We start from the raw sequence: 27,554 nt of genomic DNA, 5'->3' as shown, positions 1-27,554 counted from the left end.
CTTACTGACATTTAATGTTCTTCTGTCTCTAGCGTAGCTGCATCTCCTTCTAGGGTCTTTACTATGGTGTGTTGAGACGTGAGGACATCTTTTTTCTTTTTTTTTTTTTATTCTATGTAGCATCTTGGATAATCTGTGCATCTCATAGTTCACATATTCTTTCTGTTCTGGAAAATTCTTGGCTCTTAACACTCCAGTTATAGCATCCCACTAGTTTCTCAATTGTTTTGTTCTGGAGCCTTCTTAAATAGTTCAGTGATTGAAGGCTAAGGTGAATACACAGAATGCAGCAGTGAATTGCACCCTTCCTTCTAACGGTGACCTTTAGCTTTCTAAGAATTCTTGAAGAAACTAAGTTGGGAGCTATAGCCCTACAAGGTAGCCTACAAGTTCAAACCTCTCAGATTAACTGGTAACCTTCTTGTCCCTATACCAGATATCAGGAAAGGGGAAGGAAAATAGCACCAACTGAGACAACTCACAGCTCACTCCCAGGACTGCTGCATGCACAGTTTTGGACTCTTTAGAATTTTTAGGATGGGAATGGAGGAGACACTGGCTTATTTGTATATAACAACCTGCAGTGTTAAAGGTACGACTGGGTTATAAGGCTTGGAAACAAAATCACCATTGTATGAAAACTATCATTTTTAAAATGTCTACTGATTCAAATCCCACAGAAATTAAAATAAATGACGTAGCAGCAATTTGTTAATTGAATGTAGTATTACTTGGTAGTAAGCTAATAAGCCACAGAAATAAGCAACAGCAACATCACATCTCCAGTGTATAACACATTGTATAAAAGGCTGAGTTAATGTGAATCTGTCTTATGAAACTCTCCACTCAACTTTGTTCCTTTGCTCATAACACTGAGGTGGAAAGTGAAAGAAGGTCCAACTTTTATCTTCCTTCTGTGAATTCAGGAGACTCTTTGCCATCTTGAGATGATGTAGCTTTCACAATAAGAACAAGAGGGCAAGTAGGAGTTTCAAGTCACTAACTTGAAACTAACTCTGTAGTCAGATACTTTCCTTCTGATGAATCCGCCTGGGGATGGCATTCCTCAATCATGTCAAAAGAGTCTTACTGAATGACCTGTGGAGGATAAGTTCTGCAGTAAAGCAAATCCAGCAAGATGTTTGTGAATCACATTTAAATGGGCTTCTTCAGCATAGGATTCTTTGAGGATTTACCATGCTAAAACGTATTATGGAGCCCCCGAAGAAATGTGTCATCACCCATCTTTAGTTTCCACTAAGAAACTTTTCTGGATGCAACATTTAATTATTCTCCATTAGGAAAGTACACATATTGTCCAACACTGGAGCTAGCAAAATTAAGAAACTTTTTTTTTTTAACATCATCTTTCAGGCACAATGAAGCCTGTCTTTCCCAAGTCCTCTGTAATGGATCCAGGTGGACTGAACACTCAGTCCAATGGTGAGGCTCTGAAGCCTCCATGTGGATCCAGTACCACAAAAACAAAAAGGAAAAAAGAAATGGAAAACCAGCTGTATTTTAAATATTCATGTTCATTATACCACACACACTAATAAAAGTTAAGTGGCCTAAATTGTACTCAGTATTGTGAAACTACAGGTAAAAATATTTTCATTCACAGTATTATTTCTGTTTGGGTTTGGACATAAAATTTCAATGTGTTACCCTGTCTGGCCTTCAACTCTGGGACTTCCTGCCTCTGCCTTTGGAGTTTTTGAATTACAAGCGTAAGGTACCATAACCTGTTCTTACTCCAAGTGTTATAACTCATTTATAACTAACCATGTTTGGCCACCTTTGCCAAAAGATGCCCATGATAAGACTAGGGTAAACCTAAAAGGATAAACTCCACTATAAACCGCTCTTCAAACGTGCTCTAAGTTTATGCATGATTAAACTCGTTTAGAAGAACAGGGTGGCAATGGTGAAAAACTGCGAGCAAATTCCTATTGACTGTGAAATTAAGTCAGTCAATGAGGGGTTCCACATAGGATCTCATACTGCTAGAAGAGTCAGTTTCCAGCTCTAAAGCAAGTGTTGGATAAACATAACTGGGTAAAAATAGCAGGAGCTTGGTTATTGGGTGTAGGTGCTGGCTTGACCTGCTACCTACACAACAGAAATCACAGTAAGAGTGAAACCAGAAGAACTAAGGGCAGAGGCAGAGGAAGAAACCAATCTCCCTCGGTCTTCAACAGGAAAGCATACCCCAAACAAATAAAGCTTTGTCAGAGTCTGAGTCCTCATGAGTAAACAGGTCATCCTCTGCTTGGGACTACACAGTGGCAGGATGGATTCCTTACTCACGAGTTTTCAAATCTCATATATCAGAAAAATATGGTGAAGTAAATCAAGAAATAGCTTTGCCTCAGTGAAGAAACTGTAAATATCAACATTAGGAAGCTGCTGACATGTGTGTTCAACAGACACTTTTACCTGATACTTGATGAGACCTTGTAAACATATTTTCTATAAAGAAACTAGGCTCAGGCATGCAATGAAGGCCCGAGTCCTTTAGAACTCTGACCAGGACATAGACAATGATTTTAGGGTGATGACAATTGTGTTTGTCATGGACTCATAGGAGGAAACATCAAAGGCTATTAAACTAAGAGGAGATGAAACTAAATGGATTGGCAAATAGTCCCACTCAGTTTGTCTGCGACTTCATTCTAAATTTGAACTGTAATGATAAAATCTGCTGTTTCATCATGATCAGACAGATCATATTATATTATAATTTCCTCATAATGAATGTATTTAATAAAAAAATTAATTGATTTTGTAGGTTTACCCAGTTACCCAACTAGACACTATTGCCATCTAGTGGTTTAACACACTATAGCGACCACTTTTGGGGTGAGAGAAAGGGTCCTACAGGCAGGGTTCATAGGCGCAGTGGTAACAGGGCAGCAGGACTCATGTGGAGAGCAGGCACACCTTTCTAGAGCCAGCACACACTCACACTCAGTCACAGACCTCGCTCTCACAGCAGTTACAGACCCTAATCTAACGTGCACTGACAGGACCATTCTGGTCCCAAAGTGTTAAACGACCTACCACACCATTGAAAAGAATATTTGATCTGCTTCATTACTTCTTAAGGTCAATTATTCCTTGATTCAGTCCCTTCCTAAAGATGTTTCCTAACATCCTTTCATGTTGCTCTTTGACACCCTGATCAGGTAAAGACTCAGTATTCGTAGCCAAACAGCAGTTAATTTAAGTTAATCTAAACTTAAAGAAAACCGGAATCTGTTCTAGAAGGAGAATCAAGAGCCAGGCTTGGGTCTGAACAAAATGAAGATTCAACAGGCAGGAGAATAGAAAAAGGTCTATACAGTCAAGCCAATGTCTGTCAACTGAAATCCCCAGGGTTCTAAAAGTAAATACTGGGAACAAACATCCTTTGGGGTCTACTTAGCTAAAATCAGATACTGCCTCTCTTGATTACATCAGGAAACATAAACCACTGATTCTTCTGTAGACAGGCCACTCGCAGAATTCATCCTAAACACCATAAAAAGAGCCTCACTCCCAAGACATCCTGCACCATTGTCGGATGCCATTCTGCTGGTGGGCTTTTGTTAGACTCAACTCCTACTTTGCATAGCTAATATCTCTAAGGATGTCAGAGTCCAAACATAACCAACATCAAATCTTTCTTCAACCCATTTTTTAAATAAAATAAATGTAGAAAAATGGGACATTGGTTTAGGTGTTTTAATGCAGCAGGAAAACTGGAAGAAGCAATTTTCAGAAATAAAAGCACATGAATCTCCAAAATGTGCACCACAGGCTGAAACACACTCTTGCAAATAGATGTCTGCTCAAATTTTATATGGAAAATTCTGAAACATGCTTGCTTTCCACATGCAAATCTCTCAAACAAGAAGCTTACCTATAATAAAAAGAATCTCCACTGCAATGTCACTGACTGTTGTGCTCCGAGTTGTGGACAGGTCCTCATTGCCAATGAAGCACACATTGTAAGGTACTGTCACAGCAACATAGAATGTCGCCAGCAAAATGAGCCAGTCCCAGCCAGCTTTGAAAGTGCTGAAATGCAACAGGATGAACTTGGATTTTTTTGCATCAGAAACTTTATACTCTGGAAATGCTGGTTTATCTACAAACACATTCTGTGGATAAAGACACAAAGAAGAGAAGGAACAGAGAAGCATGCCATTAGAAATGGAGACTAAACAGCCCTAAATGCACACTGTAGGAGGTTGGAACATCCACACATTCAAATACCTTACAAATGACTTGCATAATCTAACATGAGTCTACTGTCCTGTGCCACCCAAAAGTGCTGATATCAACCACAGGCTTCTTTGTGATGCTAGTCCCACAAGATTCCAAGTGAGGTGAAAATCTTGTCACCTAGGGAAGATGCAGGCTACTGTATGTAATATCATAGCTTGTCTGTGATGCTGCTGTTCAGGAATATACTGAATTTTGTCATGTATAAATATACCATAAATAATTGTGCATAGTACTCATTTTGATAACAGTAATAAACAATTGTTACTGGTTTGTGTGTTTATAATTTGTACATCTTACTGCTTTCTCAGAGTGTGTTCCTCTATATGTAAAAAGTTTACTGTCAGCATTATAATTATAAATATATTATAATTAGTGTTATACAAGCTACAGGCTCATACACCTTCTGGTTGAATGGTACATGGAGTGATTGACCAGAAAACCTATTGAGTCATACACATAAATGCATATGCCCAAGGAGGCCAAAAGAGTGTGTTGGATCTCTTGAAAATGGAGTTACAGGCGTTTGTGAGATGCTGACACGGGTAATGAAGACGGAGCTCAGCTCCTCTTAGGAGCAGTATGTGCTCTGAATCATTTCAACACTGAGCCACCGCAGGCCTTGACTTACACTCTGTGGGTTTTTATCAGTACCCTCTGTAAAGGGTTCCTACAACAAACTACCCTAATAACACCCTTCTTAGAATGTGTCCAACTTGTTACTAGACTATAACTAAGCAGTAATCTTTGTTACATGGCCAGTACTGTGAAGAATTTTTTTAAAGTTATTTTTAACTGAGCAATATAGATTTCGGTCATTGAAAATAAAAAGACTATTATCTCAAATGTCATCAACAACATCTAGTTGCAAGTGTAATTCTATACGTAGTGTAGCAACAAAAGCATGCTTGGATATACGAGTGGCTTTAGAATAAGAGTCATTATCCAAAGAGCGCTGGCCTGGGATTCTGCTGATGTCAGCAAAGGTACCTTGCTTTTGTTTTGTTTTGTTTTGCTTTGTTTTTTGTTTTGTTTGTTTGTTTGTTTCCCTAAAAGGGTAGAGATGACCACCATTCTTCTGCAAACAGCTGCTTACTTTCTTGTCAAATATACTGGGTGGCCCAAGCATTTGTGCACTGTGGTTGTTGATGATGTTTCTAATAGGAACACAAACCTCATTACTTTGATTAATATAGATATATTCAGAAACAGACCAGCCATTAAGAAAGAAAGAAGCAGTTACTTAGGGGTTATTATTCTAGTCATGCAGGAGGAAAGCAACATTCAGCACACAGCTGATTAAACAGAGACTAGCTGGAGTTTTTGATGGCTGATAAAGCACTTTGCTTGGAAAGCAGTCCAAATTGATGAACAATTCCCTTGTTGCTATGAGACAAAAGAAGGCTCAATAACAGCATGTGTGGACATTCCAGAAGCCTTGGGACCAGGTACTTATAGACTCTGTTTTGACCTCAATTAATGAGAAATGCAAGAAAGGTAATAAGAACTTAGATTTGAAATTTAACTTGAACAGAAGAAAATTCTGGATACATAATACGTATAGGTCACAGTGGGTTTGTTTGTTTGTTTGTTTGTTTGTTTTTGTCTCACCCACTTAAGGGAAAGCAGATAAATATAGTGTATTCTGGAAGTTCCAGAGCACCTGAGGATTCCTGGGACTTTAACAGACAAAAGCACTTGAAACCTGTGCTTCTGCCCCTTGTCTGAAGATAGAGGTTCCCAACCTGTGTGTGTATACTTCCTGCTAGTAAGTTTACTCAGTCACACAAGCATGTCCTGTCCATGTTACACTGAGGGCCACTGCTTCACCTCGAGGTGGTAGGTTGGTGACACTGCGTTGTTTCATCAAACTACCTGTACGGTAGCTGAGGGACAAGTTCCAAAGCTGGAATTTGCCATCAAACTGAGGCAATAAATTACTTTGCATGTTTGCGGAGTATGTGGAGGGCGGGTGGTGTTAAAGGTCCGCAAATACTCATCTTCCCAAGGTTCGCAAGGCACTTTGAAGTTATAATGATATATAGTAAATTCTTTTAGAAAAGATCTTCGTTTTATGTGTTATGAATGTTTTAATCTGCATGTATGCCTGGTGCTTTCAGAGGCCAGAAGGAGGTATCAAATTCCCTGGAAAAGGAGTTACAAGCAGGTGTGATCCATTGTGTGGGTGATGAGAACCAAACCCAGGTCCCTTTCAAAACCAGCAAGTGCCGTTAATTGATGAGGCATCTTTGTAGCCCTGCACATGAAAGCCAAGGAGCCATTTTATACCTATATCCAAATAACTACTACCTTTACAATTTTGTTCCAGAGCCCCAGACTGTACCTAGTGTGAGAAAAGACCTAGAGTGAGGGCTGGGCACTCATGAGAAGGTGTTTGCTTTGTGTCACATTGATTCCATTCAACTCCATGATGTCAGGCAAAAGCTGAACATGTGAACAACTTTAAATGTGACGTGTTGGTGTTATTTTCATAGACTACCTCAAATATGAAACTTAAAAGTACATGTCAAATTATTGTTACAAAATGTTGTTAGAGCACGAGATTTAAAGATTATGCTTAGAATTCCATGCATATCAGATCTGACTCAACTTTGGAGGTGTCAGTAATTCAGTCTTGCACATGTCATTACACGGTTACCTGACTGGCAAAAAGAATTTGCTACACCCGAGTCTATAACAAAACCTTCTAGAATCAAGCAAATTTTCATATCCGCAAAAAATATGCATGTTCAAAAAACTGTGCCATAGATGGAAACAGGAAGAAACATACAGAGCAAGGTATAAAACAATGTTTTAAACAAAATAATAATAGATTTGAAGAGCTGTTATTTACTAATTTTGAGGGGCATGCTTTAGGACCAGTGACACTTTAGCCCATTAATCTGTAGCCTATGGATTACCCAAACGCACTAGTTAACCCCAAAACCTAATTCAGATGTTTTCCAGAAAGTGTTTTGCAATATTCTTTGAAACATGCCTCTAAATGGACGAGGCAGTAGGAAAATGTTCCCACAGTCACTACACTGGGCACACCTGACATAGGGCCTGTCTTTGATGGTGGTACTGAGGGAGGCCTCCTTCTGGTAATATTTGGGCACGGCTAGCACTCCTCTCTCAACCTCCTGCGGGACTGTCTCCTATGATCTGTGTAGGGAACCCTGAAAATGGCTCAAGACAACTCAAAACCAAGTTCTCAGCACAAAGGAGATTTATTTGTCCAGAGCAACAGAGGACAGGGTTATGGGACAAAGATGGGAGATAAAGAAAGAAGGAGAAAGGGAACGGGACAAGGGAAAGGGGAGAAAGAGGGAGGTAGAGGAAAACGGGGTATTTGTCCTTGGGGACAAAGGACTGCCTCTGGATAGAGAAGAGACAAATATGGTCCATAGGAAAATGGCAGTTTATAAAGGTGAAATATAAACTGTGTTAGGATGAGGTGCTTAGTTTTAATTGGACATGTTGATTAGTTGAGCCAAAGGGGGCTTTTGATTGTTAGACATCAGTACTTTGATAGCTGGACCTTAGTGTCAGCCTCAGGAGGAAGAGGTGGCCAAGTATGAGAACAGACCCTGGAGGCCAGCTTTACGAATGTAATCTAACAGTTTTTAGCAAGGCAGAGGGAATGGGGGAAAAGGGCAAGATCTGCCAGAGCTGTGTTTGCTATGCTAGGGCTGGCTAGGGTCCCTTCAGCCTATACGTCATTTATCTCTGTGGGATAAACCAGCTTCATTCTCTTCTCATTACATAGAATAAGCAACCAAAAAATCAAAAGGAATTAAAGTCTTTTCCTGGGGGTTTCCAGGGAAACTGGGAGCCTAAGTTAAAGGTATTCATCCCACTCTCAAACTCGGACACAGGCCTGAGGAGTTCTATTGCCTGTGATTGCAATGTAAGATCATCTCTAGGGAAAAGCTGCTCAAGAACAAGACAGTGATTTGAGGCAGAAAATTAAGGCCTGAGCTCCTTAGCTCATTCTTCTACTTTGGATAATTTTAATAAGTTGGGGTTTTCTCCATTGTTAAGATGGGCCTAATAAAAATGCATGTAGTACTGGCTTGCTGTGAGAATAAAATAAAAAAAAATGTAAGGAAGGAAAACTTCAGTAGCTTGTGTGATAAAATGTTAGTGGTTCTTTTTGTGTGCATCAGTTATTACAGCTAGAATTCCCCTAATATTGTTTAGCCTGTAAGTGCAGGATGTTTTCTGTCTTTCCTTCTTCCTGCTGTCTTATCATTAGCTACTCTCTATCCTGCTGAAAAGAGCACAGTGACCGAGGCCAGTGCAGACCACACCTCGCTTCTGAAGTCAGGGCACCTCTGGTATCAGTGACTCTGAGTTGACGAGGCATTCTTAGTTACTATCCTTCACTCTGAAGTTTATACTTCTGGAATAAACAACAACAATTAAGCAAGTCACTAAGGAGTGACTTTTTTTTCAAAAAACAATTTTTTTAAGTAATTCTTTAAAGTTTGTTGAATCAAGGGGATAGAAAGCATTTAAGAGTGCAATCTACTCTTCCAGAGGACCCAGGTTCAATTCCCAGCACCCACATGGAAACTCACAACTGTTACTCCTGTTCCAGGGGATCCTACACCCCACACAGAAAGACATGCACTCAAAACACCAATTTACATTTAAAAATAGAAATAAATAAATTACAACCAGGCCCTGTGGCACATGCCTGTAATTGTAGGACTCGGGGGCAGAAGCAGGCAGAGCTGTGAGTTCAAGGCCAGCCTGGTCTACAAAGAGAGTTCAGGGCAGCCAAGGCTACACAGAGAAACCCTGTCCCAAACAACAACAACAACAAAACCCTGGCTCACAAAAACAAAACAAAAAACAAACAAAACCAAAAAGAAATAAAGATTTTTTTTATCTACATATGCATATTGGCCACACACACACTTAAAAACATGAAACTGTCATATTAGTTAGGACAAAAATCAAAACCACCACCCTCCACCGACTGACTGTGTTGTACTTTCTACAGGAGTGGATGTCAGAATAGCCAAGGCTTGACGAATAGTCCCAGGAGCATGATGGACCAAAACACTGACTGTGACTTCCAGAAGGGAATCCCATTAAGGCCAAACCACATTGACAACATTTTCAAGTGGCTCCCCACACCCTGGGTTTACAAACCTTGCTTTGTTCAGTATAAGCACAGGAACTGATACTTTGAATACGTGAAGCAAGGCTTGTTTCATCAAGCCACTGGCTGTAGGGCAGGGTTACCGTCATGCTTACTAGGTAAAGGAGGGTTGTGAAGAACCCTGTGTCCTTAACCCCCTGGAAAGCTGGGCCAATCCCAAAGTCGCAAGCGAGTTCTGCTTGTTGGATATGGCTGCTTCCGTTTCCACTGGAAAATTACACCGAGTGTTCAGTTTCCACCATAGACACCCATAGCAAGCAGCCCTAACTGTAAGTCACTAAAAGTGAAAATTTTTATATAACCTAATAAGGATAACTTCCAACTCCCAATGTAGTGTTTCACTGTCTGAAAGGTCCTACTGTTTCATAGAGAACGTAAAGTTTTAAAAGTTATGTTTAGTTTTATTGGCTCATGGTTCCTCTGGGTAAAGGTCCTAAGGGGAATGAGATCAAGTGCAAAACTGACACTGAGCTTAAATTTAAAATGTTGTAACTAACAGTGCTGTAAACATGACCTGCTGTGTTGTCCTGCTTCTTGAAACATAAGGTCTGTCTAGTGGGCCCTTCCCCAGCACAACGGGGCCTTCACTACAACAAACATAATCTTTATGCTGTGATAACACTGCGATTGCGCACTTTTTACAGAAATGCCTGATGACTGCTGACCTTCCCCAGTTAGCCAAAGTGGGAAAAAGAAAGCTAAGAAATTCAATAAGCGAGTAACTGGAACCCTTCCTTAGCGGAATCAAGCACTGCTCTCCAGAGGGACTGGTGTCCACACTGCACATACACGCCACCTACATTGTTTATTTTCAGTTTGTTCTTTTCTCTTCTTTGCAGGTGTCCCGAGATGTGATAAAGGACAGCTCGGCTCCGTCTCCGCGCTGACTCAAAGTGGGTCCCTGCTCTTGATCTTCCTTTGGTTCTGTCTGGAGGGACATAAGACTCATAAGACACCAGAGAATGCAACATTTCATCTCAAGGATGCCAACTTCTGACAGGTCATGTGCAAAAGCATACAACACTTTATGTATTTTTCAAGCACTTAGAATTACCAGCTAGCTCTTGATGACAATTTACTTTTAGTTCAACATAATTTACTTGTTTTTCATCATTGCACAAACTGCATTGTTACTTAAACATCAAAGTAAAATATACATTGACAACAGAAGGACCGTGAGAGGTTCAGTGAGCAAAGAATTCTGCTTCTACCCTGTTCTTTCAGACTCTTTTATTTTTAATTCTTTATTAATTACACCTTATTCACTTTGTATCCCCCCTGTGGTTCTCTCCCTCCTCCCATCCCAATCCCTCCCTTCCTCCACCTCTGCATGCATGCGCCTCCCCAAGTCCACTGATAGAAGCAGTGGATGGACTTCTTTTCCTTCTTTCTGATTCTAGTCAATTAGGTCTCATCAGGAGTGGCTTCATTCTCTTTTTCTGTGGCCTGGTAATGCTGCTTCCCCCTAAGGGGGAGGTAATTAAAGAGCAGGTCAATCAGTTCATGTCAGAGACAGTCCCTGTTCCTATTACAATGGAACTCACTTGGATACTGAACTGCCATGGGCAGTTCTTAGGTTCTGTGCAGGGGTCTTAGGTTATCTCCATTCATAGTCCTTGTTTGGAGTATCAGTCTCAGGAAAGACCCCTGTGCTCAGATTTTTTGGTTCTGTTGCTCTCCTTGTGGAGTTCCTGTCCTCTCTAGATCTTACTGTTTCCCACTTCTTTCTTAAGATTCCCTGCACTGTGCCCAAAGGTTGTCCATAAGTCTCAGCATCTGCATTGATAGTCTGCAGGGCAGAGCCTTTCAGAGATCCTCTGTGTCAGGCTACTGAGTTGCTCCCTCTTTTCTCCTTCTTCTGATGTCCATCTTTGCCTTTCTGTATAGGAACTGAGCATTTTAGCAAGAGTCCTCCCTCTTGATTAGTTTCTTTAGATGTACAGATTTTAGTAAGTTTATCCTATATTAAATGTCCATATGAGTGAGTATATACCATGTGCATCTTTCTGCTTTTGGGATAGCTCACTCAGGATGATCTTTGCCAGATCCCACTGGCACAGGAGACAACTTCCTGAATAGAACACCAACAGCACAGGCTCTAAGAGCAACAGTCAATAAATGGGACCTCATGAAACTGAAAAGCTTCTGTAAAGCAACGGACACTGTCGTCAAAACAAAACGACAGCCTACAGATTTGGAAAGGATCTTCACCAACCCTATATCTGACAGAGGACTAATATCCAGTATATATAAAGAACTAAAGTTAAACAGCAAAAAATCAAGTAATCCAATTAAAAAATGGAGTACATCGCTAAACAGAGAATTCTCAATAGAGGAATATCCAATGGCAGAGAAACACTTAAAGAAATGCTCAAAGTCATGGCTGCTGTGAGATTATATATGTAAATTCCCCTTTTGTGTCTGAGAATACCTCCTTTGTAATCACTCACCACCTTTGGCTCTAACTGCAACCTCTTCAACAAAGATTTCTGAGCTTTGGGAAGAGAAGGCATGATAAAAATTTCCTACTTAGAGCTAAGCATTTCATGGTCTATTGTCTTCTGTACCTTAACCACGTGTGTGTCTCTGTGTTCACCGAAACCTACTGAAAAAAAAAAAAACCTTCCTTGTTAATGGTTTGAGAAATGCATTAACATATGGACTTAACGATAGATCACTAGGAATTATTTTAATATTCTATGTAGCAGACAATAGTGGCTAATTTTCCCCTAGGGCCTATGACCTGTCTAGCTACAGGTTCTTAGCTCAATAATTGTGCCAGATATGGCTCACATCTTATACAACTTCTATGATTATTGTGCCACTATCATACTGCATGTGTTGCCAAAACAGTTGTAATCATAGCTTTCAGAATTCACAAATGGGTAAGACTGATGACTACTTTTCTCTTTCAGTAGCATGTAATAGCACCTGCCTAGCACTATGAAAACTACCACCAATGGAGAAGGGTTTCCCTTTCTCAACAACCTCCATCCCCTACAATCTTTCTGACCCTTTTTCCTTTACTCTGCCCCATTCTTGCTGGCAGCCCCTTAATTTTGGGAGTAGGTATGAAACTCTATGCAATTTGACAAATTATTAGTTTCTGCATTAAACACTATCCACAGCACAAAGGAATTTCTCTGATGAGATGTGAGAGCTACACCAGTCTATGGTTAGAGAGATATGCACTTTGAGGAACAGTGTAATACTGTGTCCTAAACCAAGTGTTTCCCAGTCATGAGTTTTGGGATAGATTTCTAATATTAGGCACGTGTTTCATCCTCAGGAGTGGGTAAAAATCCAATCAGAAAGTGGTTGGTTCCCCTGTAACATTCACGTCACTCTGGCATCCATGGGTATATGTTCCTACACTGGTTACTGTACTGCAGAGGGTTCACAGTTGGGTGAGATTGTTGATGATTTCCCCACCCCCTAAAGCGTACACAGCAATACTATGCAAATTAGGCATCAAGGGAAGAGCTTCATGGAGAACACCAGCTTGGTTTCTATAATTTCTTCATTTTTAAACAAATAGCCATTTCTCATCAGGCTAAAATTTTATTACTTGGTTTTGTTTTTTTATGTAGTTAAATTTAAAATTTTTGTCTTGTCAGACTTATCAATTTACTTGTTTTTGGTGACTAGACAGTATGATTTGAAGAGCCAAAATTTCTTCACAGAAAAAAATTTAAATATATGAATGTTCCTTCTGATACATTTATCTTTTATTCCAGAACTTCATTTTTCTATTTTTTTCAGAACTTTAATTTTTAAAAATAAAATATACCACATTACCATAGATTCAAATAACTACTGGAAGATTAAGAGGCACGAAAGGAAAAGACTCACATTACTTACTGTAATTTATTAAATTTTCAGATATGGTCTTCATGTGTTAACTTTTATTAGCATCTTATGTGTTCCACTTAATATTGGTAGAGTAAGAGTAACTTAAATGTATTTCAACTTACCGATAGCCTGAGTTTAGGGACAGTGTCTATAGGAATTTGGTTAGAACAGCAAGCTTCTTATGAAATTTTAGTTGGTTGCAAAACGCCAACCATAATTACAATGCTATTAAGAAATGGACCTGAATAGATATTTATGACAGTCTGTTAGCCGGTTTCCTTTTCATGAGAAAATCTAATTAATAGCTGAGATTTTCCAAGTCAAACACCAGTAATTTCATCATCTTTAAAGAAAGGCCCTCAAGGGGAATGTCAGAGAAACATGTTTGTCTTAGTTTTGGCTCTAAGTGGAAGCAAAATATATTCCCTGAAATCAGTCATTACAACTAAACCCTTATCCAAGTCTGGCTGTGAAAAACATTCTACTTATAGCACCTAAAATCTCCTTGTTCAAAATTGGTTTGGGTTTTAGCTCCTGACCAAAAAAACAAACAAAATTCAAAATAAAAATAATTTACAAATCAACACACTGTTCTTTAATAACATATGTACAGAATATTTATTGCAGAGATATTTATAACATATACACACGAACACATCAGTAGACACGTATGTTCATAGTATACTTGTGCAAATCACTGCAAAGAAGTAAAAAGTCCATACAAAGTGCTATGAATTTCAGTTGAGGCATGACAGAGCATCACAGTCCCAACTAACTGGACTTAGGTGAATTAAACATAAAATGAATGAAACAGTTCCTGTCCATTAATATAGTAAATCTCATGAGCACAGCATTGAAAACACAAACAACCGAAAAACATCACTGACACCATGGCAAGCCTTTTCATTTATTTATGTTGATTCCATACTAAAGCATATTGTTTAATAAAATATAAGTGATGTAAAATGATGTGCTATCACAATGCCAGTAAAGTCCTGGCTGGGAACTGCCATCTCTAGCTGGTCAATTAGGTCCCTTATTAAGTGGTACTTGTCAAATTCTACTACTCAAAGTGGATGTGGGGTATACGCTGGTTGGGAAAAATATTTTATAGTACATATACTTTAATATTACAGCATTTCACAACAAACCCCACTAAGAATTGAGTAATATTCAGCAGTGTGATCTAATTTAACTTCTTGGAGTGGTGGTATGACTGGACACACATTGTTTGATAAGGTGAATACACAGTGTGACAGCCTTGGGCAAAGGCAGCTTAGCATCTCTGAGGACGCAGAGGAGTTACAGAAAGCTAGGAGGACAGTAAAAGCCTGTAGACTGTCTGGGGCTTTTGAAGCTATGTTGGAATCTGTCTCCTGACTCTAAGTCAGTTGTCCTCAACCCGGGGGTCAAGAAACTCTTTGACAGGAGTCACCTAAAAGCCTTCAACCACTGGTTTAAGTATTACCCAAGGCACAGCTTTTGCTGGCCTACAAACACACACAGGAACACACAGTATGCCCCGCCCCATCTTTCTTCATAAGCGGCCCCCTTTTGACAAGATGTCTTCTCTGTAGGAAGATGAAGAGGAGGCTCATAGAAGCACATGGTAAGACTCTTCCAGTGCAGGAAGCCAGGAAGGGCATGTTTCACTTTGACTCACACCCTCCTGGCATAGAACAGTGGTTCTCTGCTTCCCAATGCTGGGACTCTTTAGTGCAATGTCTCATGTTGTAGTGACCCCCCAACCATAAAAGTATTTTTGTTGATACTTCATAATTGTAATTTCACTACTGTTTTTAATTGTAATGTAAATATCTGGTATCCAAAGCAAAACACAACAAATAAAACATATACCACCATCTCCATGTATGCAAAGAAGATCTTAAATAAAACATTAGAAAACTGAATATAAAAATTATTTAAAAATTATACCATGTTCATTCACGTTTGTGACAAGAATGGTCCCACCTTGAGGACTTTATATATATATGAGCATGCATATTTAAATACAGAGGTCGAATGACCATTCCACTAAATATGGCTATGGAACTCAATAAATGTTCCTTTCAAAAAGCCTTGACAATCAAAAAGTAAAACAATTACCTCTAAGAGCACAATCACATATAAGATGGTTATTATAATTTATTTAGACAAAATAAAATATTGAAATGAAAAAATAAGTTATTATGGAAAAATTTCAAAAACATAAAAATTCAAGGTAAAAAAAAAGCTAAGTTCCCTCAATATGAAACTCCATGCATTTCCTCCTACATGAGCTGGGTTGTGATGGCATGACTGTGGATTTTATTTCCTAGAATATTAAAACAATTCAGCTTTAATAAAGCTATAAATATCAATGGTGTGAAACAGGAAATGAGTTCTCTAATGATTTCCTGGATAACTACACATTTTGATGTTTTCTTGTCTTGTTTTTATTTTCTTGAACTTTTTTTTTTTATCTCTGACCTCACATAAAATAATCTACATGGGAACAATCACAGTTCATGAGAAAAATGTTACACCTGCAGTCCCCCCCCCCCAAACTGTTTACCAGAGTGAATGACATATATCACCGCATGTGAGAGCCCTTGCTCTCTGGGCAGATACACAGACAGCTACTGTTATGAGTGGTAATGTGGGGTGTGCTTGTTACTATCTGGACTATGAGGTAGAGAAAACACCCCAGAAAAACATACTATCACAGAGATGACCAGGAGGGAGAAAAAGGAATGCTGTAGGCCTTGACAAAGGGTCTTTGAAGTTCTGAATTAAAATGCTGGAGGAAAGGCAAATTATTTTCTATGTTTTAAGTTTTGAGTTATTTCTGCTAATCATCATTAAGTAATAATTCCTGGAGAGCTACGTGAGGTTTTATGACCCTCCATATATGAAACTTTGAACAGTCTTGCAAGTTTTGTTACTCGGATAATGTCACATAAGCTATCCAGAAATTTCAAAACAATCATAAACCATTATGCATTTGGCCAGCTTTTTCTTATCACCATGTGCTGACAATTCTAAACAAAAAGTATTTTGTTAGTTTAGATTGAACCAATGATTGTGGTTACTACTGGATTTTAATAATGTGTATAAACTTCAAAGTATCATGTGTATTACAAATTACATGCTGGAAGACAGTATTTCTTTCTCATCTGATGAAGCTTCAGAACATGTGAAAAGCTCTAAAAATTAAGTATGGAGAAAGCCAATCTAATTGGAAAATAAACAAGAGACATGAGCTGTTTATACAAGTTTGGGGATGTGAATCTGGAAGCCACAGGAAGACATCAACACACATCTGCTTTCAAAAATGGAGGAGAGGAGACAGCATCATCACTGCTCAAGATGGGGAACCTGCATCTTTGCTGCCTTGCCACTGAAGTGGAATGTCTAGAGAATGGTTTGGCCATTTTAAAACATTACTTTAATTTAATTTTGCCACTGTCACATACGCATGCAAGTTATTGTTAATGTCTTCAGCCATTTCCTTCTCCTATCCCCTTCCCACCCTACACATCCTTCTTCTTCTTCCCCATCCTGTCACGTTTTATTTGGGGGTGCAGGTCCTGCGCAGGAAGCCATAGCTGCTGTTCATGGTTCCATTGTGCCCATGTTATATCCATGAGCACAGTTTTTCGGGTATTGTCCCCATCTGTGATCTTTTACAAATAAACTTTAAGCAGCATGTTCATGTAAACGAGTAATTGCATCACTGGGCACTTATCCTAGAGAAAGAAGAGCATATGTGCCACTAGAAATAACTGCAATCTCTCTCACTTTGGAATGGTTAAACACACTGCACAACCACATCAAAGAGCACAATTTTGGAATAAAAACGAGCAAACTGTTGAATCAGACAATAATATAGATGGATCTTTAGTGTACAGAGTCTCTAAAAGTAACCACAAAAGGTTAGAGTTTGTAGACTTTTTCTAAGGCAGGAGATGGAGTTCTAGTGGGAGTCAGAGGTGATGAAGAATAAAGGATTTGTCTATCAAAGGGAAACAAGAGGAGATAAATGTGAACAGATAACTGAATGGATGAAGCAGAAGACTAATCTGCAGTGTGGGCTCTGCTTGCTCCCAATAACATGACAGGGAAAAAGCTTAGGGCTGTGGGTCCAGCCACACCAACATCACCCCCCACACACACACACAAGTCAACCTTCTCAAACACCCAAAAAGAAAACGTTTTGTTGTTGTTGTTTGTTTGCTTAATTATGTAGCTTGACTGCAAATGCCTTTAACCCTAGCATTCAGGAAGTAGAGGCAGGAGGATTAGGAGCTCAAGACCAGCCTGGGCTACATTTCGAATATTCCTCAAAAAACAAACAAACAAACAAAAACATTGTATTTGATTTGGGGTTTGTTTTAAGATTAACCATAGCCAGTAATGAAAGCTTATCCTTATCTAAATTCCAGCACTTGGAAAAGGCAGGTGATTTGCTATGGGTTTGGGGCCATCAAGTAAGACTGGGCAATCATGTAAGCCTTGTGTAACACGCAGATGCATATGGTTCGTTATCACAAGATTGTTCACAGGTTGGTTAACTATTCTTTCCCCGTGAATGGACACTGAATGAAGAGGAAAACCTCCTGTGAAGCTGTGTGTACCATCAGGCATCTGAATTTCTGAGGATTATTAGGAGCTTTGCTTGACAAGAATCCAGTCACCATTACAATTTCCATCTCTCTAAAGAGAATCTTCAAGAAGCCATGCATATGGCTTAATTGTATATCTTGGACACATCTTTTATACAGCCTCCATAGTTATTTTTGATTTGCTTATTTCTACTTTTGGTGAATATTTTTAGTGTATATGTAGAAACGATGAGCAAACAGAAATTGTTCCTTCTTGTTAGTGCTGATTTTGAACACTTGACAGGAACATACAGAACACATTGAGCTTACTCTCCTCTAGGGCCCAGGCTGGCCCTACTGTACATAGGCAGCTACTCCACCCCTCCCCCACCCTGTCCATTCTACTCTGTAGGATGGCAACAACACTCAGCTTTTAATATGCTTATGAATTATCTTTTATTTGTTCTTTATCATTAAAAACTTAGAAGGAGAATAAAAATCCCTGTCAAAATCAACTTAAATCTGAAATACTTTGTTTTTCGAAAATTAGAATTACATTATTAAAAGTATATGATGAGATATTTTACATTAATAGGATTATGTTTTCATATGCTTGCTGACATCAAGAACAAGGTATCTTTTGAGTTTTCTCCCTCAAAATACAATCTCTAACATAGAATGTGTGGCTTCTAAACTTCTTTATCCACAGCTATTTTATCTTTGAGGTATTTTATGACTTGGCCATTCTCCATCCCTAACATTGCTTCCAAATACTTCCTCTACATCTGAGACAGCTGTAGGTTTGACCTCACATCACGATCATATTGTTGAGACAATAAGTGCCTCGATCCTGGCTTTTGTATCAATTATTTCAGTTCGTAGAAGTCATTGAGGCTACACACACATATCCAATCTATTTACCCACTCTAAGCAAACAGAAACCATGGCTAAGAATTTTACTTTTCTGCCACAGAAGGCCTCTGAAAGCCTCTGCCCTGCAGACTATCAAAGCAGACCCTGAGACTTATGGCCAACTGTTGGACAGAGTGCATGGAATCTTATGTAAGAAGTGGGAAATAGTAAGATCTCGAGAGATCAGGAACTCCACAAGGCAAGCAACAGAACCAGAAAACTTAAACACAGGGGTCTTCCTAGAGACTCATACTCCAACCAAGCACCATGCATGGAGATAACCTAGAACCCCTGCACAGATGTAGCCCATGGCAATTTAATGTCCAAGTGGGTTACATAGTAATGGGAAGAGGGACTGCCTCTGACATAATCTGATTGGCCTGCTCGTTGATCACCTCCCCCTGAGGGGGGAGCAGCTTTACCAGGCCACAGAAGATGACAATGCAGCCACTCCTGATGTGATCTGATAGACTAAGATCAGAAGGAAGGAGAGGAGGACCTCCCTTATCAGTGAACTTGCGAAGGGGCATGCGTGAAGAAGGAGGAGGGAGGGTAGAACTGGGAGGGGAGGAGGGAGGGGCTTATGGGGGGATACAAAGTGAATAAAGTGTAATTAATAAAATTAAATTAAATTAAAAAAAGAATTTGACTTTTAAGGGAAAGTTGTAAAACATAATCTAAAAGTAGAATCAGTATTATTAATATCCAAACATATTAATATCAAAGTCTTCTTTGAGGTAGGCATTTCTTCTGTGTGTTGTAAAGCCTGGACCAAAGCTTGGGTTTGGCGCATAGTATCCACATTACTTTTACTAAAGTCATCATCAAATATCAACTGAAAATCAGAAGAAGTTGGGAAAAAGCAGAGGAGCTGTAAGATGCGGTGTCCCTCACAGAAGATGGGAACTGGACTGGCATTGTTTAGAACTGCTTGCTAAAGACATCTTTGCACAGGGATATAGGAGGGACTTAATAACTGGGAACAAAGGGTTCAATAATCAGGCTCTTTATCCACACAGAGGGTTTATTGAGTTTAATTGTTCTCTGAGAAGAATTTATCTGACTGGAGAAAGTTGGATGGTGTTGCTGCACAAGAACTGGACAAAATATTGAAATAGAATGACCTCAGAATTCAACAACCAAATCCCAGCTTCTCTTTGAATAGAAGGCATATTGCTGAGTTAGAAGAACTCAGGAGAATTCTGGAGGATCATTACAAGAAAAGGAGCTTTTCCTTGAGAACAGGAAGCAAAAGGATTTTCCATAGTTTTTAAGTACAGCATCCAAGCAGGAAATAATTGAAATAAGATAAGCTAATACTCTGAAACATAATTTAATTTTAAAGAATTAGCCATTATGATGCATTCTTGGCATGAAGAAAAATGTAGTTAAGACAGTCACACAAAGCAATGCATTTCTCTTGTACAACCTAAAAATGCTTAATTGCAAAGTGACTCTGAAGGCTATTTATTCCCTTCATTGATCCTTACAGTACATTTTTATTCTTCTATTGTTTAAACGATGTTAATTAGAGAACATAATGCATTGCTCTTAACACAGATTTTTCTGTTGGCTTAAATACCTTCATACTATAGTCAAGATGGACCACAGATCCACAATCTTCCAGCCATAGGCTTGCCCTTACAGACATGTACTAGCATACATTGTCTTTTGATAGTAAAAGACAGTAAAGTTGGAAGTTACCCATTAACCTAGGAAGAGAACCCTCAGCTGTTTCAGGCTTTAAAAAATCCTATATCCCTATCCTTGAAAATTAAAATGCTTAAGATTTAAAATAAAAACAAAATAGCCAGAAGTTAACGCAGAAGAAGAAGTAACTGAAACACTATTTGGTTTGTTGTTGTTGTTGTTTCTTTTTTTTTTAAAAAAAAATATTTATGTATTCACTTTACATCCCGATTACAGCCAGTCCTCCCCTCCCTCACACGCTCCTCCCCCACTCTGCCTTCTCCCCCTTAGAGAAGGAGGCCTTCTCCCTGGCACATTAAGTGGCTTTAGAACTAGGCACATCCTCTCCCACTGAAGCCAGACAAGGTAGCCCAGTTGTTATTAGTAGTATTGTTACAATGGAGAAACTTGTGTCACTATGAAGTACAATTCAGGTTTGAATTCACAATCTTCCTTCTTCACCGTCCTGATTACTTACGGTTACAGGGGTGGCCGAACATGATCAGCCTCCCACGTTTTCTATTTATTAAAAATTTGTGCTTTCTTACTAATGCCAGTCAAATGAGATTGTCAGAAAATGTCATAGACATGCTGATATTCTGATGACTGATTCTGAGTTCATAGAAGCAAGGTTCAAGAGGAATATATATATATATATATATATATATATATATATATATATATACTCTCTATATATGTATCTATGTATCTATGTAGAGAGAGAGGTTAAGGTAATTATCATTTATTATAATTTATCGGTGGTTTATGCACATACATGACCGCTCATGGGTGTCCCATGCTTCTCCACACTGACAGTGACTCTTACTGCACTGCTGTGGGAGGGAACATTTCCAGCATTGACTCTATTTCCTTCAGCAAGAGTGTGGTGACAGGTAAGTAGAGAGCTGTCACTTGAGTCAATTCCTGTGACTGAGAGAAACCTCCAATCACAAAGCAGTCTACCACCACAGTCTGTCGCACGCTTTGTCGGCTAAAGGGTGGAGCCCTTTCCCTTGGCACCTCTCCACCAAACCACATCTCCAAACTGGATTTCTAAGACTCCATTTTCCCTGGTTACTTTAAAAAGAAGTCAGCAACCGTGTCATAATCTTTTTTGTTTGTTTTGTTTCGGTATTTTCATTTTTTCAGTACAGAGTTTTTCTGTGTACCCTTAGCTGTCCTGGATTCCCTCTATATAGATCAGGCTGGCCTTGAACTCTCAGAGATCAGTCTGCCTCTGTCTCCCCAAGTACTGGGATTACAGGTGTGTGTCACTGCACCCAGCCATTTCAAAATTTTTAAGCCTTGAGATTTCAACCAGAAATTCATATAGTTAACGTCCAGACCTCTTAATATATTTTTTAAGAAGGCTCTTTAGGATTAGATTTTTTTTATAATTTTTATTTTTTATATTAATCACAGGTTATTTACTTTGTATCCCAACTGTAGCCCCCTCCCTCATTCCCTCCCAATCCCACCCCCTTCCTCACTCATTTCCTCCCTGCCCCTTTCCCATTCCACTGATAGGGGAGGTCCTCCTCCCCTTCCATCTGATCCTAGCTTATCAGGTATCTTCAGGACTGGCTGCAATGTCCTCCTCTGTGGCCTACCAAGGCTGCTCCTCCCTAGGGGGGCCAGGGGGAGGGGGAGAAGAGGTCAAAGAGCCAGCCATTGAGTTCATGTCAGAAATAGTCCCTGTTCCCCTTACTAGGGTACCCACTTGGGATACTGAGCTACCATGGGCTCCATCTGAACAGGGGTTCTAGATGATATCCATATATGGTCCTTGGTTGGAGAAACAGTCTCAGAAAAGACCCCTGTACACTGATATATTTGGTCCTTGTGGAGCTCCTGTCCTCTCCAGGTCATATTAACTCCCCCTTCTTTCATATGATTCCCTGCACCCTACCGAAGGTTTGGTTATGAGTCTCAGCATCTGTTTTGATATACTGCTAGGTAGAGTCTTTCAGAGGTCCTCTGTGGTAGGCTCCTGTCCTGTTAATTGTTTTCTCCTACTTCCAATCTCCATCCCATTTGTCTTTCTATGTGAAGATTGGTCATCTTACCCTGAGTCCGCTTTCTTGTTTATCTTTTTTAGGTGTGCAGATTTTAGTGTGTTTATCCTATCTTATAGGTCTAGTATCCACTTATAAGTGAGTATATACCATGTGTGCTCTTTGTGGTCCTGGGACACCTCATTCAGGATGATCTTTTCTAGATTCCACCATTTGCCTGCAAATTTCATGATTTCCTTGTTTTTAATTGCTGAGTAGTATTCCATTGTGTAAAAGTATCACAATTTCTGTATCCATTCCTCCGTTGAGGGACATCTCGGTTGTTTCCAGGTTCTGGCTATTACAAATAAAGCTGCTACGAACATGGTTGAGCAAGTTTCCTTGTTGTGTACTTGAATATCTTTTGGATATATGCCTAGGAGTAGTATAGCTGAATCTTGAGGAAGCAGTATTCCTAATTGTCTGAGAAAGCACCAGATTGATTTCCAAAGTGGTTGTACAAGTTTACACTCCCACTACCAATGGAGGAGGGTTCCCCTTTCTCCACAACCTCTCCAGCATGTGTTGTCTCTTGAGTTTTTGATCTTAGCCATTCTGATGGGTGTAAGGTGAAATCTCAGGGTCATTTTGATTTGCATTTCCTCTTAATATTTTTATGAAAGACACTTTACCTACTAGCTGTCAGTTTCTGTATTTTTTACAGAATTTTTAACTTCTGACTTTTGCTTCAACATATACTTATGTTAAATTAGTTAACTTGTTTCATTCATATTTTTAAATATACCTCACTACAGCTTTTGCTGTAGTGAGGTATATTTGAAATTATATTAATTTCAATTTACCCTCATTAAATAAATACTGAACAGTACTTTAAAATAAATATGTAGTTCTGTTAATTTTTGGCCATGATTGTCCTTATCTACTTAATTGTCCTTATATAGTTCCTTTATTTATTTTACTTGTACTCTTTAATTAACATACAATGTGGCAGTTTTCCTTACATCCTAATTTCCTCCACCATCTCCCTGCCCCTTATCAGTTTGTCCCTCTCAGTCCCAATCTTTCCCTTCCTACCTTTATGTTTCATGTATTATGTTACCCTCCCTATGCCTTACTTAAAGCCTCTTTTCTCACTCTTCACTGGACCTATTTCTTGACCGTAGGCATCAGTACACACACACAAATACATACATATGAAAGACAGAGAAAAAGCCTTCAGTGCTAAATTTCTAGGGGCCTCACACATGTATAGTCATACAGAGAGGTGCATGCATGGGAACAGACAAATAAATATATATAGTGTTAATTTTTAATAGAAAGATAGATTCCACACATTATAGGGAACAGAAGACATTTGGCTCTTGAGGCTGGTTGTCTTTTGTTTAGTTTTCTTTTTATCAAAAATAGATGCCTCCGAGATCCTCTCAAACTTTTCTCCCATCTGAGTACACAACCTTTCTGTCTCTCCTTAAAAAACAAACAGGCATCTAAATAATAAAGTAAAATAAAAACAAACAAACTGGAATAAGGCAAAACAAACAGAAGAGCCAAAGAAAAAGCACAACAAACATATAGATAGACACAGAGACTCATAAAAATACAACAAAACACAAAACCAGAGGACATAATAATCCCAAAGGATCCATAAGATTAAAAAAAAAAGTAAAATGGGATAAAGTAAAATCAAATGGCCCTGACAAAATATTATGAAACAAAGAACCTTTGTTTCAAAGATGCCATTCAGTTCATTTTGGACATCGACTGCTGGGCATGTGACATGGTCTTAATAATAATTTGTATCCTCAGTGACACAAATTAGGGGGAAGAAAATTTTTGTTTGCAAATGGTTATCAATTGTAGTGAGCTTCTAGGTTAGAGAAAGACCTTGTGTCCACTTCTCTTCTCAGTGCTGAACCCCATATGATGTAGCCCCAGGCCCTCTGCATGCTGCCATAGTCTTGGTAAATTCATAGGTGTGTCAGTCCTTTTGTATTTAGAAGGCATCTTTTACTTGGGCCTCTCTATTCCTTCTCACTCTGATAATCTTTCTGCCCCCTTTTCCACAGGGTTCTCTGAGCTGTGTAGGGAGGTCTTGATGAAGAGTTTCCATTTAGGATTGAATATTACAAGGTCTCTCACTTTCTGCACATTATCTGGCTTTGTGTGTTTGTATTTGTACCCATGTACTTCAAGAAGAAGCCTCTCTGATGATGGTTGAGCTAAGCACTGATCTATAAAAACAGCAGAAGTTCCATGGGAATTATTTTATTGCTACATTCCTTTAGCAGAAAATCTATATTTGGTTCCCTCCTAGTCCTGGGTTATCTAGCATTGGGTTCTTTGGCCATCTGAGCAATATTAGGGATAAGTTCTATCTCATAGAGTGGGCCTTAAATGCAATCAGATACTGGGTAGTTAGTAGACTAGGGTTAGAAAAGATATACCTCAAAATAATAGAGGCAATTTATAGCAAGCCCACAGCCAACAACAACCAAAATGGAGAGAAAATCAAAGCATTTTCATTAAATAAGGAATCAGACAGAATTGTCCACTATCTCCATACCTATAGCAACTGAGGTCTTAGCTAGAGCAATAAGGCAACTAAAGGAGATCAAGGAGATGCAAATTGGAAGAAAATAACTTGAAGAATCATTATTTGCAGAAAATGTGCCTGTGTATATAAGTCAACTCAAATTCTATTAGAAGACTCCTACAGCTGACAAACACTTTCAGCAAAGTAGCTGGATACAAAAGTAACTTAAAAATGAGTAACTTTATCCTTTCCTCCACTGAGGGACATCTGGGTTGTTTCCAGGTTCTGGCTATTATGAATAAAGCTGCTAGGAACATGGTTGAAAAAATGTCCTTATTATGTACTTAAACATATTTTGAATATATGCCTACGAGTGATATAGCTGGATCTTGAGGAAGCACTATTCCTAATTGTCTGAGAAAGTGCCAGATTGATTTCCAAAGTGGTTGTACAAGTTTACATTCCTACCAGCAATGGGGGAGGATTCCCTTTTCTTCACATCCTCTCCAGCATGTATTGTCACTTGAGTTTTTGATCTTAGCCATTCTGATAGGTGTAAGGTAAAATCTCAGGGTCATTTTGATTTGCATCTCTCTGATGACTATGGACTTTGAAGATTTCTTTAATGTGGCAGCCTTTTTGGAGTTAATGGCAAATTTGGAGTTAATGGCATCTGAGCAGTGGAATTTGGCCTCTTGGCTCTTTTCCAAAGTCCAGTCTCTCATAAACTGACCTTAGTGGTCCTACAGCTCTGACCCTGAGAAACTCTGTGCAACCATAGTAACTAGACAGCAGGCTCTGTGTAAACTCGAGTGAGCCCTCATATGTTTTGACTAAGTAAAGCTCCTATGTGAGAAACTGTACTTTTCTGCCTACTTAAGTCTTAAGCTTACGTCCATTAAATCTACACTTTGATCAGCATGTAGACTTGGTGTCCTTCTCTGTGTCGCCCTGTCTCTCTCTCCCCAGCCCTCTCTCAGGTGGTATTCAGGTGTCACTACTGGCCAGTGACAGATGGAGCGGAAATCCAGGGAAGCTGAGACGGAGGAAAAGCTGAGGCAAGTTATAGGGACCACAGGATCGCACGCAAAGCAACTGACCAAGGTAAAGCCGGGTGGCCATCAAAGGCAGGGAACTAGTAAGATGGGAATTATCAGATCCCTTAAATAGGTTTTTAAGACACAGAGAATTGGAATAAAACTCTCTAATCCCTTTATTTTATAAAACTAAAGAGTTGTTTGGAAAAATTAAAGCAGCCAAACAGGCAGAAAACTTAAAATCAAAAGGATCATGGCTATCCATAAAGAAATGGAGGAAGTTAAAGACAAACAGATTATGGCCATCCGTGAAGAAATACGGGAAGATGCAGCCAAAGAGTTTGTGGCCTTCAGAGAAGAAATAATTAAATCACTGAAAGGAATAAAAGAAACAGAGTTGAAGGAACTAAAAGAAAAAGAGGAAAATACAATCAGACAGGTGAAGGAAGTAAACAAAACAACTCAAGACGTGAAGATAGAACTGGAAAAATTAAAGAAAACACAAATGGAGGAAATAATGAAGAGGAAGCATTTAAGGAAGAAAACAGGAACTACAGAGGTAAGCATAACCAACAGAATACAAGAAATGGAAGAAAGAATCTCAGGGGTAGAAGATACAATGGAAGAAATCGATGTATCTGTCAAAGAAAATGTTAAATCCAAAAAATTCCTGACACAGATCGTCCAAGAAATCCAAGACAATATGAAAAGACAAAACCTAAGAATAATAGGTATAGAGGAAAAAGAAGACTCCCTTCTCCAAGGCCCAGAAAATATTTTCAACAAAATCATTGAAGAAAATTTCCCCAAGTTAAAGGAGAGGCCAATAAGAACACCTTATTAACATTAACATTAACATTAACATGAGGCCTACAGAACACCCAACAAATTTGACCAGAAAAGAAAATCCTCCCTCCACATAATAATCAAAACAGTAAGTATACAGAACAAAGAAAAAATACTAAAAGCTGCAAGGGAAAAAGGCCAAGTAACATATAATGGCAAACTCATTATAATCACACCTGACTTTTCAACAGAGACTATGAAAGCCAGAAGGGCCTGGATGGATATCATGCAGACCCTAAGAGAAGACAGATGTCAGCTGAGGGTACTGTACCCTGCAAAGCTCTCAGTCCTCATAGACTGAGAAAACAAGATATTCAATGACAAAAAAAAAATTTCAACAATACCTACACACAAATCCAGCATTACAGAAGACACTGGAAGGGAAAAAACAACCTAAGAAAATTAGCTTCTGTCAAGAAAACACAGGAAATAATTAACTTTACTACAGTAAAACAAAAAGCAACCAAGCACACAACCTTATGACCACAGCCAACATCAAAATCAAAGGAACAGCCACTGGTCATTAATCTCTCTCAACATCAATGGAATCAACTCTCCAGTAAAAAGACACAGATTAACAGAATGGATGTGTAAACAAAACCCAGCAATCTGTTGCATACAAGAAACACACCTAAGGCACAAAGA

The 27,554-nt window shown here is 39.0% G+C and overlaps 1 protein-coding gene across 1 annotated transcript in view; it reads right to left on the bottom strand.

Moving 5' to 3' along the window:
- The window catches only part of Kcnh8 (potassium voltage-gated channel subfamily H member 8), a 427,312-nt gene that overhangs the window by 175,997 nt on the left and 223,761 nt on the right, over window positions 1-27,554 (bottom strand). The window contains exons 4-5 of the mRNA XM_055614910.1: window positions 10,243-10,370; window positions 3,905-4,145 (exon numbers count right to left, since the gene is read on the bottom strand). Coding sequence (XP_055470885.1) covers window positions 3,905-4,145; window positions 10,243-10,370 — 369 coding nt within the window. The remainder of the gene's footprint in view (window positions 1-3,904; window positions 4,146-10,242; window positions 10,371-27,554) is intronic.

Source organism: Psammomys obesus, unplaced genomic scaffold (genome assembly GCF_907164565.1).
Source record: "Psammomys obesus unplaced genomic scaffold, mPsaObe1.curated_primary_1811, whole genome shotgun sequence".
In the NCBI taxonomy this organism is placed as follows: domain Eukaryota; kingdom Metazoa; phylum Chordata; class Mammalia; order Rodentia; family Muridae; genus Psammomys; species Psammomys obesus.
The sequence above is the reverse complement of the archived record's forward strand: the minus strand, read 5'-3'. Positions and strand labels throughout refer to the sequence as shown.